We start from the raw sequence: 14,854 nt of genomic DNA, 5'->3' as shown, positions 1-14,854 counted from the left end.
AACAGCGTTGGCCAACCGTGAGGTGCAGTTAATCAAAGTCGCCCCCACCGCCCTGCCAAGATCGCGAGAGCCGCATATCTCAGCTCTTGAGAGGCTTATAAGTCTGTTTTTTGAATTTGACAGTGATGGAATAAATCCCACTGTGCAAGGTGCTAAAGCAATATTATTTGGATACAAAACTAGTTTGTCAGATGCAATGTTTTTTATTTTTTTAATCATGCTCATGTGGCACTTCCACAGGATTTTTATTAGATTCTATAAAAATAGTGTGTAAACTTTGAGTAAGGTACTTGAAATCTGCTTTCAGTGTTTAAATATACTCCTGCAAATATTTATTTAGTTATAAAACCAAATTACAAATTAAACCAGACATGTACTGGACACAGTCTAAAAATTTGAAATAGTATATGTGGATATATGCTATGTATCAAGTATTACAATATATGAAACTTCAGCAAAAAAAAAAAAACTAAAAATGGAGAAACTTCATTTGTTCATACTTGCCATATTTTAACTTCTTTTAGCCCCCTCTGTTGTGGTGTTCAATAGCACCATAACGTTAAACATCACAGTGAGAGTTTCATGTGACTGACAACAAATATAGAATGCTGTTGCGCTTATTAAATGGACAAAAATCAATATGGGTGGCACAGTGGCACAGCTGTCTCAGAGCGCCTGGGCGGTGCGAGAGGATGTGGGTTTGATCCCCGCTCAGTCCGTGTGGAGTTTGCCTGTTCTCCCCGTCTCTGTGTGGGTTTCCTCCAAGTGCCCTGGTTTCCTTCCACACTCCAAAGACATGCTGTTCAGGCTCAGCCATAGTGTGTGAGTGACACACAGAGAGAGTGTGTGTGTGTGTGTTCCACTCATGTATGGATGATTGACCCATTGTAAGTAGTGTATCTAGCAGTGCAAGTCACTGCGGTGAATAAGGTGTGTGGGCTGATAACAGTAAATAGTGTTGGAAGTTGCCTTGGAAAAAAGCATCTGCTAAACAAATAAATGTAAATATGTTGAGAGAATTTTCCATAGATAACAATGGCCATTCTCATTAGGACAAGAAGCCAATCAGTCTTCTGAAGGGGACTGGGAAGTCAGAAAATGTGGAAGGTGGTAAGGGAGTGTCCAGCTGATCACAGGAAAATCCATACCCACTAACAAACCAAATTCTGTTTCAAAACAGTTAAAAGAAAATCAAAAAAAATGGGTGGACCAAGGATCAAGTGGTCCAAAAACACTACATCTGAGGTCCAGCAGCATTTAACAAGGATGCCGTAACAGAGAGGGAGCCAGTTTAAGAGGAAATTTAAGAGGAGCAGAGATCTTCAGGAGAGGAAGCAAGAGGACACCACGAAATGGCAGCTCAGCTGGTGTGACATGAAAAGGGGAGGTCGGGAAGCACTGTAGAGGTTAATTATCTTGGATGGCTCCGATCCAGTGTTGTCACACAACTCTATCCATTAGGGTGTGTCCAAACATCAAAAAAAGTTTAATATTTTCCAGTGTGCCAAATATGTCAGTGGAAGACAAATCTGGGAACGATTTCACTTGTAAACCATGCCAAGCAGCCTAGAACAGCTCCAGTGTCTCCTCCTGATTGCCGCCATCGTCTCCAACACCACACTTCATGGCGGACGTTCTCGGCGACTCCACACAGCCCACTCTGTTTTTGCCCACCCGCAAAAGGCCAAAGGTGCCTTTGCGCTGGTTCTGTCCACTCCCCCCACGGTCACCTCCACACAGGCCTTCCACGTCCCACGTCCTCATGGTGCAGTCATGGGATGCTGTGTAGAGCATCTGGTCACAAACCTGATGGAGCATTTTGTTTCAGTGTACAGAGGCACTCAGAGTGCAAAGGCTCACTCTGCATTACATTCCCTACTTTCATTACAGCCACATGACCACCTTTCTAAGTATGTATTCGGTACTACAGCACAGCCTGCAACAGGAGGCAAACTCAGCACTACATTCCAAGGTAAACTAATGAAGGCATGCGATAAATCACCTGCAGACAATTGATGATAAACTTGTGTCCCTTGAAGATTTTTTTCAGAACCCCGGACGATGTCTCGAAGGCCCTTGCACAAGAGTCTCCGCTTCCTGTAAACACTAAGCAACAAATATACCTGCAGTCATAAGGCTTGTGTATATACCCACTGCACCAAGAGTTTATGTAAATAAAATCTGCATTAATTTTGTCTCAGTTTATAGCCTTGTATACAAACAACATCATAGTCCAAAGAGTCTCAATGACCCACAGCCAATCCAGGCAGTATAGGGCACAAGACAGGGTCCTAGATGGAACGTAGGTCGACTGAAGGGCAATGTCTTTCTATTAAACAAAACCCCACAACTCCCTATAAGTTACATTCTTTGATGGCACTAAGAAGAAAATTATGTTCATAGAGTGAACACACACACACACACACACACACACACACACACACACATTTTCTGAACTGCTTGTCCCATACGGGGTCGCAGGGAACCGGAGCAGGGTGCAAGGCTGGGGGGGGGGGGACACCCAGGACGGGACCCCAGTCTGTCGCAAGGCACCCCAAGCGGGACTCGAACCCCAGACCCACTGGAGAGCAGGACCCGGTCCAACCCACTGCGCCACCGCGCCCCCCTTTAGAGTGAACACATCAGACATAATTACAGTCTTGAATTATTACTGAAGCACTTCTGTCACAAATTCTGTCACACAAAAGCCCATTGGAATTCAGTGAGTCCATTGAAGGACTGTAGTATCCACAGAGAGACTCCAGTGGGTAACCCAGGGCACACTGAAACCTTTCAAACTGAACAAAATCAGAAACCGTCATTCATTCAAATTCAGAAACTGCTTATCCGGTAGAATGTCACAGTGGTCTGGAGACAACGCCAAGAAACACAGAGCGCAAGGCAAGGAACCCCTTGGGTGAGATGTTAGGCCATAACAGGGCAATCACACACACTCATTCAATAACACACATAAGGGGCAATTTAAAGTCACAAAATCACCTGAAATATACATCTTCAGAGAAAACCCACGTGAAGACAAGGCGAAGATGCAAAGAGTCCATTTCACACCAAATCTGCACCCGGAGACCAGAAACTTAAGTACTACACCACCCTTAAACCAGAGCTCTAAATATTGCACCTGAAAGGGAGAGGCTGGGCTGAAGCAAGAGCATAATGATGCCTCCTCAAACAGAAATGGCAAAAATGCTCATGGCATGGCCTCATGAAAAGGAAAAAACATGAAGAATGTTACACAGCTCCCTGAAACTTCAAAAATAAAGAAAAAACAAAAACATTTCTAAGTTTGAAAACATTTCTTCGTAAATATAACACTATTTAGGGAAAAAAATATTTCAAAAATGCTTCTTCCCACTTTACGAATGTCTGAATTCTGAAATATTTGTAGGGTTAGCCCATCTCCCCTGAGGCACTTTCATCAGCCTCCATTAGTGAAGCTACGTCACATGCACTTCTGCTGCACCGATCACGAGGGCCCCTCACAGCCCTTCGTAAAGTGCACGTCGAGTACAGACGGGCCGTCTAAACGAAACGGTATTAAAAGGATTCGGAAAGCCTTCCAGTTGCTAGGTGATTGAGGAAAACGTAACAGGAGCAGTGTAAGCCACAAGGAGAAGTCTCCAGTACTGGGGAAGGGATTTTTCACACGCCGAAACCTTGAAGGAAACGGCCGCCGCCGCAGTGGCACTGCCCAGTTTTATACAGAAGGACGCAGGTCAGTGCACCCCTTCCCCCCACCCCTTGGTGTGTTCATCAGCACTTTTTTCTGGTCTTTTTTAACTGCTGTGTTGGGATGCCAGTACATTTTGCTAACCATCTCACTTGACTGTTTCCGTTCAGCAGTGAAGCACAAATCTGCCTCATAACAACACTGATTATTTTGTTTGGCTCCACATATATTTCCAAGAGGATTTCATGCGACTTAAAGGTTTTTTCCCTTCAGGACTGGCATAGGACAGTATAATGCTGCTGAAACACATATTTTTGTACTTATGGAATATTACTTTCATAAGTATTTTTTGTATTTTGCATCTAAAATGAACCTTCTCCCCTTTCTTGACTTAGTTTCCCCAAAATATTTCTTAATTGATGAAAGTTCTTCCGCTGCTCATCAACCAGAAGGTGGGTCCTAGGGAACACAAACCATTTTCCTTTACTGGGTGCACACATAAGCTATTTAATGTTAAATAATTGATGAGACCCCTTTACGAGGAGAGAAATACTTGAAAATATTCCCTTAAAGAGGGATGAGGAATACCGAAAGAAGCCTCCTCCTCTCTCTTCCAGGCAAGGCCGCCGTTTGTCACCCAGAAGCAGATACTCACAGATGCCCTTGTGATACTGGAGTGCGCTCACAGTGTGTCGGTGTGCCTTGAGCGTACGCACACACTCTCCGGAGGCAACCAACCAACACTTGACAGTCCGATCGGTGCTTCCCGAGTACAAGTGTCTGTCCACAAGCTGAGGAAGAAAGCAAAACAACACTAACGGAAGCATTTTTAAATTTAAGGTTACATACAGTGCTGCCAGAAAGTATATGAACCCCTTGTGTCCCTTAGTTTGACCACAAAATGGTTATTTAATGAGAAGCAGTCTCTCTCAAGTGACAAAATAGCTATATAATGACCAATTCCATATGTTGCTTCAGAGGAAATTGTGTGTGTGTGTAGCAGAAACACGGAAGTAGCGTAGGGGCAAAAATAATTGAACCCCAAGGTGCACTGATTAAACCAAGCAGGTAAGTAGAATCAGGTGTGTTAATCTTAAACTTATAAAATGTAAATGTTAAATCTTAATCATTTATTCATTTTATAGCTTTAACATTTTGCACAAGAATAATGAACACCCCTAGAGGGTTCACATACTTTCAAGCAGCACTGTATCTTCCATTTTAAGCACTTATTAACTTGCACTCCTGCTTTACCCCGAATACATTTAGTCAGTGTAAACTGGGTGCAGCAGTTCTGGCACAGATCAGTTCCATAACAGCATAGCTAGCACAAATAAAGTAAGTGAATGAAACATGTAGCTTGTCATAACAATTCCCAGCAGCGGGAGACTGAAACGAAACAATCAAAAAATGCAATAATGGAACATAGAGAATAGATTCCTTGTAACACAAAGCCTGCACTCATAGGTTCTAAAACTTGTCTGAAAAAGATCACCCTGTCCTCGCAAATCTCAACTACAGTAGATTGGATTTTAGCGACATGAACCAATCCAAGATGCACAGGGAAGGTAACGAAACTGTATTTGGGATTTTCACACGAAAAGAACGGCACTTCACTCGCTTATTCAAAAATGTAACCTTCTGCACCGCTCATCATCCCATTTCACCACGTGGGATATTCCACCAAAATACATGTCTGAAAATAAGATGTCTACACTTATTAGAAACTGGTGACAGCACACACAAATGCCAAATACCAGTGCTATCAGTCATGTGCTTAAAGCAAATAAATGGAGGAAAAACCATAAAGACTGACCTGGGAACATTAGTGCTGTATTACTGATTTTATCACAATTTAATTAAAGGAGTAAGAGATTAATGTCTGTAGTCTGATTGCAAATCTGATTTTTAAGTCTGTTTAGTGCCTGATTGTGCCAAAGTTCCTGTCACACGTTCTTCTTGTTAAAAAAATACAGTAGCATATATCAATTATTTTAAATTAAAAATTTTAAAACACACTGGAACAAATTGTGTGTCCAATGTATTAGTATTACACAAAAACAAGGCAAGCACTTTGACTCCACAGTCTCCCCACTTATGGGGAAAGGGATCCTCTCATGTTACATTTTTAACACGCACGTACGAAGGAGATGTATCATTTGGCACTATCCTTTTCCAGCTGCTGTGACCACTTTCAACATGTTGGTATTCTTTGGAAAAGCCCCGTGCTCCAGAACCACAAACAACATTCCTCTGCTTTCAACAACACCCACTTAAACTGCCAAAGGACAAACTCAGCAGTGCTCTTCAGCTGACAACTTTTCATTGTACTTGTGTAGAACAACTTCTTAAACCTTACTGCAAGGTGACCCAAATAACTCAGCTGACAGTAGAAGGATGCGCTCCCGAACAGTCACCAATACTTTTATGGGTACGTACAAAGGCAACAATTTCTGAATTATTAATAGCTTTGGAATACATTTCTGACAAGTCAACAAGCATGAAATACATTGCTGACTGGATGCATTTTACTACCTGGATCATAAAAATGACACAAAAAGATATAATCACAATATGTATAGAGATGATATTTAACAAACATGACTATGAATTGTAAGAAGTATCCATGAGAATTTAGGCTGGATAAATTTCTGTGCTTAAGTGTGCAACAGGGTTCCCACCATTTACCTCCAGGCAGATGACAGAGCCCTGGTGGTCCTGAAAAATGCATATCTGGTCCCCGGTTGCAAGGTCCCAGGACCGCACCGTGTTGTCCATGCTACCCGTGAACAGGACCCTTCTGAGCGTGTCCAACACCATGCAGAGGACTGCCCCTTTGTGGCCACGAAGGGTGAGACAGCAGCGGCCGTCAGACACCAACCAAAGTCTGGCGGTGCAATCGGTGCTGCCTGTCACCAGAAAGTTCCGGTCCTCCTCACTGTCTGACTCAAACCCAGGCATCACAGCGTGTCCTGCGAAGTGAGCCAACACCAGCACGCTGTTGCGGTGGCCCCGGAACTCCTGCAGCTGCCAGCCACTGTCAGGGCTCCAGCAGCGTGCCGTGCGGTCATACGAACCACTGAACACACACCCTCCAGCAACCAGGAGCCTGTGTTTGGAAAACACATCAGCTTCACATAATGTGACAATCAATCCCTGAGGAATTAACAGCTTTTCATTGTGGGGGGGACAACATAATTCTTAATGTTGTATGAGTAAAATCACTATTTCCATTCATTGTTCCATCACTTTCCTGATCAAATTTTGTGAACAAAACACACCTCGACTGGTACTGCAAGAGGCGTAATCCACTTGAAGAGAAAAGGTGTTCTGATTTGACAGTGTTACATCTATTACTATTTTCATCATCTATTATTAAAAAATTCCTATTTAGCTGACTCCTTTATTAAGAGCAATTTATAATCAATTTTACAGTAATCTTCCCATGTATACAGCAGGTTATTCATCCCATACAAGTTCAGGGTAAGTACCCTGATCAGGGGTGTAACAGCAGGAAGGCTTTCAAACCTACAGCCTTCAGACTGCAAGATCATCACTATTATGCCACCTGCTATGATGACACAGCAGTAAACTTGGGCTTAGAAACATGGGACTTCACTATGAAAAATGCAGATACAGTGACTCCAAAGCTTTATCATATTCGAGAGAAACGATGACATCTAAGGACCAGAAGCACAACATTTTAATAACACAGTCCCTTCAGTGTCTCTTGTCACCAGACACCGGTGAGGATTCACTGCGAACAGCAAAACCATTTGCTCAAACAAGCTCATATCACATGATATGTTGTGGCAAAAAACGACAACAATAATACACTGATGATACACCAAGGTTTGGCCTGCTCTACCGAAATGAGAGCACTGCTTCCTGTACAGAAGGCGAGGAGCAGAGAGGACTCACCTGTTCACAGTGGAAGTGTGTCCCCTGAAGACGTGCATGCACAGTCCCGTGTCCACATCCCAGCGCCTCACCGTGTGGTCCGCGCTACACGTGTACGCCGCGTCATCCTCCAGCTGACCATGGGTTACGTAGCTCTCATGTCCTGACAGGGGCGACACAGTGGGGAGGAGGAAGACGCCACTCAACAGCCTGCTGTTTTTGTGTAAAGCTCTCCATAGTGTGCGACTGTGTCCGAGTTAGCCTCAGTGAGCATGTGAGACATTGCTCTGTATGTGGATGGGTTCATAATTGTATGCAGCCTACTATACTGTATGTAAATCACCAGTGACAAAGGCCTCACATAAACACATTATTATTCTGGAAAGTGTCATACAGGCAGTCCCCCGGATTACGAACGAGTTCCATTCCTAAATTTGTCTTTAAATCAGATTTGTATGTATATCGGATAATTGTAGATTTCATTGGGACAAAGCATTTTACATGCGCCATTATTTTCATTTCGTCCTTTAAAATTGCCCCGATCGTTGACCGACTGTGGCCTAACGCTTTTCCAATGTTCGTTGGCATTTCACCTTTTGCTTTATTATTTCCACTTTAGCTTCAATCGTGATCATTTTCTTTGATGCATCACCATCGCTTGCATGACATTTATGCTTTGGTGCCATGGTTAGGAGGGAAAAAAACAAAAAAGTTAAAGCCAAATACAGTAACACACGAAACACTTAACAGCAACGTGGTCCGACTGAAAAGAACTAAGTCTTTGTCCTACCTGAGGATCACGAGACAACGAACCGCTGAAGACGCACAGCGTTTTGATGCTCGTCACAAAGTAGCGACTGTTTGTAATTACGAACCATTGTATGTAACTTGAATTTTTCATAGCAGTCTTTACAGGGGATGGATGGTTCGTATCTAAAGGTTGTATGTAAGTCGAACGTTCGTAACCCGTAGACCGTCTGTACTTGGATTCAAAGGCGCACTCTATGGATACGTTTCTGCAAAAAATGGGAAAAGTGACACCTTCATTGCTAGAAATAATAAAAGCAGGTGGATTAAATAATAAAAATAAGAAAAAGTTTAATAAAGCTGTTTTTAAAGTCTTTTAAGTCAAACTGATCAGACCAGCAGACACGGCGGAAGGAGTCAAGAAAATCTCACTCTTCGGTGCAACTTGAATTCACTTTTCATTCAACTCAGTAGGAACTTATTGTTTGAACAACAGAAAAGTAAAATTACACGAATAAATAACGAGACAAGAAATACCAGGCTTAAACACTGTTCCCATGATGTGATACCACAGACTAAGGGATCATCATGTAAGATTTCTGTGAAGGAAGGTTTAGAAGAATCCAACAATATCCAGATTTGATATATTAAATTTTGTTGTTTAATGTTTTATATATTTTGAAATATTTTTTGTTTTATTATTCCTGTCAGCGTCAGAATACCCACTGAGACCCCCAGGGGCGAAGTAGTATGCCCCATCTCGTCACTTCATTTATGCTCCTAATTTGTGTTTATTTATAAAATTTATATTTGCAGATGTGCCGCGACAGGCGGGACTTGATTCGCGTATTTCGTCGCTTTTCTTATACCAGCTCCATTTTATTTTTAATCCGTTTTATACGGCGCTCTCACTTCACTCAAACCGAGCGTGGAAAAAAAAGGCGGGCTGCACGCGACGCGCGGCCCTTTACCTTGAAGGAGCGCGTAGCAGCGCGGCCCCGACGTCCACCACACGCGCGCGGTCCCGTCCTCGCTGCAGGTCAGCACGCGCTTCCCGTCCGGGCTCACGCTCAGCCAGTTGATTCCCCCGCGGTGCTCGGCGCACACCCTGCGCAGACGCGGAGCTCTGGAGCCGCCGCTTCCCATACCCTCCGCAGCGGGGATGCGCATCTGTGCTCGTGTCCGCCGCCAGAGGTGGGAGGGGGTCTGAAGCCCTCGTGCCAGCACTAAGAAAGCTACACGCTCGTGCTGAATTCGTCTTCTTTTAGCCCGAGATGGTCGCGAGAGTTGGCACGCGAAGCGGCGACTGCGCATTCTTTGTATTTAAATGAGGCCGTTTGCAGTTCGGACACTGATCCCTGGAACGAGGAAGTGGCGTTACGTCACTCAGGGGAGGCCGTAGAGCTGCTGCTGCTGCTGCTGCTCCTGATGATGATGACGAAGACGACGACGACGACAGCGAACCTGACTCATCACTAAAAGTTTTATCCTTTTGAAATGTATCGTCAACACGTAGTTTCGTAACACGTTTAAAATGATATAAAAAGCCCTTTTGAGTGAGAATGAACTAGTTCTGAAGTACAGCTGCGCAAGGAAGGATTTTTTCATTCGGTTTTTTTTTATATGCCAATACATATAATAAATAAAGTCCCTTTCTTTGTACCACGAACTCTTCGTGTCGCCTGTTGTTCTATTTGCCGTATCGTCTCGCTGTTTCTTCCATTTTCTTTACAGCCGCACAGAAGGAATCACGTTTTCTTCCCTGATTCACACTAAAAGTAAACTAAAACGTACAGTTTTTAAGTCCTCTTCACTTCGCTCTCCAACATTGTTATACCCTACCGCTGTGCTGCTTAAGAACATCTATTTATATATTTATGTTTGTAAGAGAATCCAGTAACTAGCTACTTTTCTCGAACCTTCGAGAAAGAACGCAAAACGCCTGCTTTATAAATGATTACATCTGTGTGATCGATGTAACTATATTATGCACTGAAACCATCAGATTTTACATAAAATCTGCTTTTAAATACCTTTTTTTTTTTTTTTTTTTTTTTTTTTTTCCCCCCCCCCCACTGTCTGCATCCTGTTTCTGCAATGGGTCAAATGTTCACACAGGTGCTTCAGGGTCAGAACCCAAGGAATATTGGACTGGAAATTATATTTACATTTACACGTATTTATTTATCAGACACTTTTCTTTAAAAGCTACTTCCAATGAACTCCATGTAGTGTTATCAGCCCCCACACCTTACTCACCAATGTAACTTACACTGCTAAATACGCTACTTACACTGGGTCACTCATCCATACATCAGTGGAACACACACACTCTCTCTGTTACTCATACACTATGGGTGAACATAAACAGCATGTCTTTGGAGTGTGGGAGGAAACCAGAGCACCGGGAGGAAACCCACGCAGACTGAGTGGGGATCGAACCCACGTCCTCTCGCACCACCCAGGCACTGTGAGACAGCAACTCTGCTTGAAAGTATGTGAACCCTATAGGGATGGTCATTATTCTTGTATAAAATATGATAACAAACATAAAATTTAAAACTTAAATGTGCAAAATAAAAAAGCGATGATGATTTACACCCCTGATTCTGCTTACCTACTTGGGTTTCACTTCTTTTTGCACCTGCACTAACTTGCGTGTTTCTACCACACACATGATTTCCTCTAAAGTAACATACGGACCATAATGGTCATTACACACCTATTATGTCCCCTGAGAAACACTGATTCTCATTAAACAGTCGTTTTGTGGTAAAACAAGGGACACGAAAGACTCGCACACCTTCAAGCTGCAGTTTGCCTATATAGGATGCTGAGGAGAAAAGTTGTGCGGGTATTTGTACATTTGTTCAGCACACATTTACCGCTCACTGTTACTGTTCACTACACTGGCTTCATAGAGTCGCTGTTAGGAGAAATGCAAATAATATGCGTATAATGAAGAAAGTTTCAGGAAAAACACTTTTAAGAAAACCAGCGTCAAAGTTGTTGTGAGTTTTCTAAAGTAAACAAAAGCAAGATTATCTTCACAAGTATACAGTATATTTTGAAGGAAGATTCCCAGGAAAATAATTACAAAGCACAAATAGCCAGAAATGAAAAATGTGCATCGGGATCAGTGATAGTTTTAGTAGCTGGGTTGTCATGGAAGTGTCAGAGGTGCAATAAATAGGATTAAATCTAATCTGGTGGGACAACTGCAGGAAATGAAATGAAAAATGCAAATTAATATTTTTTATACTCCCATCTATAGTGAAGAGTCAGTCCCAGAAGGATATGAACCGGGGAGTTATGAATGAACGTGTGCTTTTTTCAGGCGTGTGTGTGTGTGTGTGTGTGTGTGTGTGTGTGTTCAGCTCTGCTCTTCATTAGTGAGCTGAGCCAAGCAAAACACTTTAAAGCAGTTCACTTTCACCCAGCTGGGAGTGAGGTGTGTGGTTGTCGTGATGCAGGGGATATAAAAGTTCCAGCGAACATCTTCAGCATCTATTACCCTACACACAGGTGGCGAAGGAGGAGGAGGAGCCGCGCTTTGGAAGACTTACGTGCTGTCGCCGTCCCCCCTCAGGGAGTTGATGCGGCTGCTGGGGAAGCCGCGGCCCTGCCGGAAGGGACAGTCCTCGCAGAAGTCGACGCGGCGGCCCCAGAAGTTGCGGTCCTCAAAGAGCTCGATCCGGTGGCGCTCGATGTGGAGAAGGAGCAGAGGAGCAGGTCCTTAACCGCCTTGTGTTTGGGCACCAGAGGTCCTCAGCACCCCCACGCCCCGTCTCCAGTCGAGACACCTAAGGGGTGCTTAACATTCACTTTAACCCTTGAAATATATATAACACCTGTATAACACCTTTTCAACAGCAAAGGAACGAGTTGGGTGGAAACACACAATGTACTGATCACTGTGCGCAATTTGCAGGGTTTGCCAATTATTATTACTTTTATCTCGTGCTTTCCTCCAAAACAACTCACCGTGTTAATGTACCTGCGATTATTTACAGAGCCGAGTAATCCTGCTGGAGAAACTTTAAAGGGAACACTTTGCTTAAGGGCACTACAGCTGGAAGTGGGATTCAAACCCACAACCTTTGGGTCCCAAAGCAGCAGCTCTAACTACTACACCACCAGCTGTCCTCTGCATTTAACCATTACCTCGGTCTAGTAAATTCCTCACTTTTTCATTTTACGTTATTTTAGTTTATTTTATAACGTATTGAACATGTGAAACAAATAATTCACACACACACATTTTCTGAACCGCTTGTCCCATACAGGGTCGCAGGGAACCGGAGCCTAACCCGGCAACACAGGGCGTAAGGCCGGAGGGGGAGGGGACACACCCAGGACGGGACGCCAGACCGTCGCAAGGCACCCCAAGAGGGACTCGAACCCCAGACCCACCGGAGAGCAGGACCCAGTCCAACCCACTGCACCACCGCGCCCCCCACAAATAATTCACTCTTTTGAAAATGTTCAAAATTAATCTTAATGTAACTGTGGCGTCAAAGTAACTAAATGCATTTCAGTGCTTATTCGGCCTCCAGGTTTCGACGTAATGCACACCAGTCAACGTGCGCCCCTCTTGCTCTAATGTTCCACGTGAAATATTTCACTTCCTGAGCACCGTATCGATTATACCCGCGGCTGCCGAGGTGCAGCACCGCGTCACGCTCGACTCACACTCCTTCCAGCGTTGGGTCGGAGGGACTCGAACCCTTCCCTGCGAGCCGAGGACAGCGGTGCCCTCGCAGAGAGAGGGCAGCATGTGGAGCTCAGCTTCTGCTACGGAGCAGCATCTGCATGGGGGTGCAGAGGGGCTTCGAAGCCCACAATGCACTGCTGATGGGGATGGTGAACCCCCATCCAGGTATGGAAGTTATAGCACCTTTAAACTGTCGGTACGGTTATGAAGGCCTGGGGGATCTTGGACCAGCTGAGAGCCGTTCAACCCAGCGCTCCTCCGCATCTCCTCACCATTCTCACGGGCCTGCAGGAGCCCATGTGGTCGTTGTGGGCGGTGGGCGTTCCACAGCTGGAAGTCGGGGTAGTCGCCACGCTCCAGGATGTGCTGCTGGCCCCGGAAGTCGGGTGGTCGTAGCAGGTCCAGGCGCCGCTCTCCACGCGGATGGAGTTGACCCGGTTCACGAAACCGCGGTCCTGAAGGTCTCGCACTCCCCGCAGACCTCCAGCTTCTGCCCAGCGAAGCATTTCCCCCCGTGAAATAGAATCTGAGCAAAAACACACCGACGACCACAAACAGTTGGGCGAGAGAGAAGCGGAAACACAGATAAATCAGTGTTTTCACACACTGCGGGTACAGAGACTTAAAGAGTAACAAGAGACGCTTTTCTTTCCCTTTCATATGTCAAGTAATTTGCCCTCGCTCCACCGGCGCCCTTTGAGCAAATCAGTCCTCTGTGATTTATTTTACTGAAATAATAAAAAGTGTGGGAATGCCTGCCTGCGGAGCACGTTCTCATCAAATCAGCTGAAGAACAGGCTCTTTGAAAAGGCCCTTAAATTGGCGTTCGGGGCGCAATCTGCACTTCGGCATCTGACAGTCTCTCTTCATCAAGTATTTTTTTTGAGGGGGGGGTTAATGAACAGTGCTGGGGTACAGCAGACACACACAGCTGAAAAACCCAGAACACACCCACAACACAAAGCAAAGAGTGAAGGTCGAAGAGCTGCAGTGTTTCACTGGTGTGATCATCTGATCTATGTGAGAAAATTCCAGAAGGGCATCCAGACATTCCATATTTTATTATTATTAGGAAGTGGATCAACCCTTAGTAGTGGTGCATTTCTTTATGCCCCATAAACTTTTTTTTTTTTTTTTTTAGCCGTGCCCAACAGGTTTCATATATTGGCCCAGTAGCTGTTCCACTTGTTCCAGTAGTTTGAAAGCAAACGTTTAAATGCTTTTAAAGGGCCAGTCAAAAACATGAAACATATTAATTAAGACAAAACAAAAAAAAAAACTCATCCAGATTTATAAGTGTTTTATTACAGAGAGGTACTTTTAAGGGGGGGCGTGGTGGCACAGTGGTGCACTGGCACAGTGGGTTTGACCAGGTCCTGCTCTCTGGTGGGTCTGGGGTTTGAGTCCTGCTTGGGGTGCCTTGTGATGGACTGGCATCCTGTCCTGGGTGTGTGTGTCCCCCCCCTCCCTCCCTCCCTCCCTCCAGCCTTGCACCCTGTGTTGCCAGGTTAGGCTCCGGCTTGCTGTCCCACTGCTTGGGACAAGTGGTTTCAGTTAGTGTGTGCGTGCTTTTGAGGGGATTGTTTTTCCGGAGAAATCCACGCATCCTTTTGAGGGACATCAACGCGGCACCGGAAGGTTGGGCTGCTTTGGGCCGCCTGGCCACCGTCACACTGATTTAACAACCATCCGGAGCGTCAGGGCTTCCTCTCCGGGTCAGACACCATCAGGTCCCCTGGTACTGACCTTACCAGAGTACTGGGACATTTCCGCTGGCTGCCCACAAGCGAGGGAAGTGCAGAAGT

At 44.7% G+C, this 14,854-nt stretch overlaps 1 protein-coding gene and 1 pseudogene across 1 annotated transcript; both read right to left on the bottom strand.

Annotated features, from left to right (window-relative positions):
• Nucleotides 1–1,210: 1,210 nt before the first annotated feature.
• On the bottom strand, nt 1,211–9,998 carry LOC108927985 (WD repeat-containing protein 86-like). Its single transcript, XM_018741699.2, has 6 exons — nt 9,307–9,998; nt 7,610–7,751; nt 6,377–6,797; nt 4,344–4,479; nt 2,003–2,106; nt 1,211–1,806 (listed from the first exon to the last, which is right to left on the bottom strand). Exons 1-6 carry the CDS (start codon nt 9,647–9,649, stop codon nt 1,567–1,569), a joined length of 1,386 nt encoding a protein of 461 aa, XP_018597215.2. The 5' UTR covers nt 9,650–9,998; the 3' UTR covers nt 1,211–1,566.
• Nucleotides 9,999–11,897: 1,899 nt separating this feature from the next.
• On the bottom strand, nt 11,898–14,816 carry LOC108927984 (gamma-crystallin N-like; annotated as a pseudogene).
• Between the last annotated feature and the right edge of the window lie 38 nt (nt 14,817–14,854).

The sequence above is a fragment of the Scleropages formosus genome, chromosome 7 (assembly GCF_900964775.1).
Source record: "Scleropages formosus chromosome 7, fSclFor1.1, whole genome shotgun sequence".
Classification (NCBI taxonomy): Eukaryota; Metazoa; Chordata; class Actinopteri; order Osteoglossiformes; family Osteoglossidae; genus Scleropages; species Scleropages formosus.
The sequence above is the reverse complement of the archived record's forward strand: the minus strand, read 5'-3'. Positions and strand labels throughout refer to the sequence as shown.

Coding starts and splice junctions, on each gene's coding strand:
- LOC108927985 (XM_018741699.2), bottom strand. CDS start 9,649: ATGCGCAGTCGCCGCTTCGCGTGCCAACTCTCGCGACCATCTCGGGCT. Junction 7,752..9,306: donor CTGCTACGCGCTCCTTCAAG/GTAAAGGGCCGC, acceptor CGCCCCTGTCAG/GACATGAGAGCTACGTAACC. Junction 1,807..2,002: donor TTATCATCAATTGTCTGCAG/GTGATTTATCGC, acceptor ATGCTCCATCAG/GTTTGTGACCAGATGCTCTA.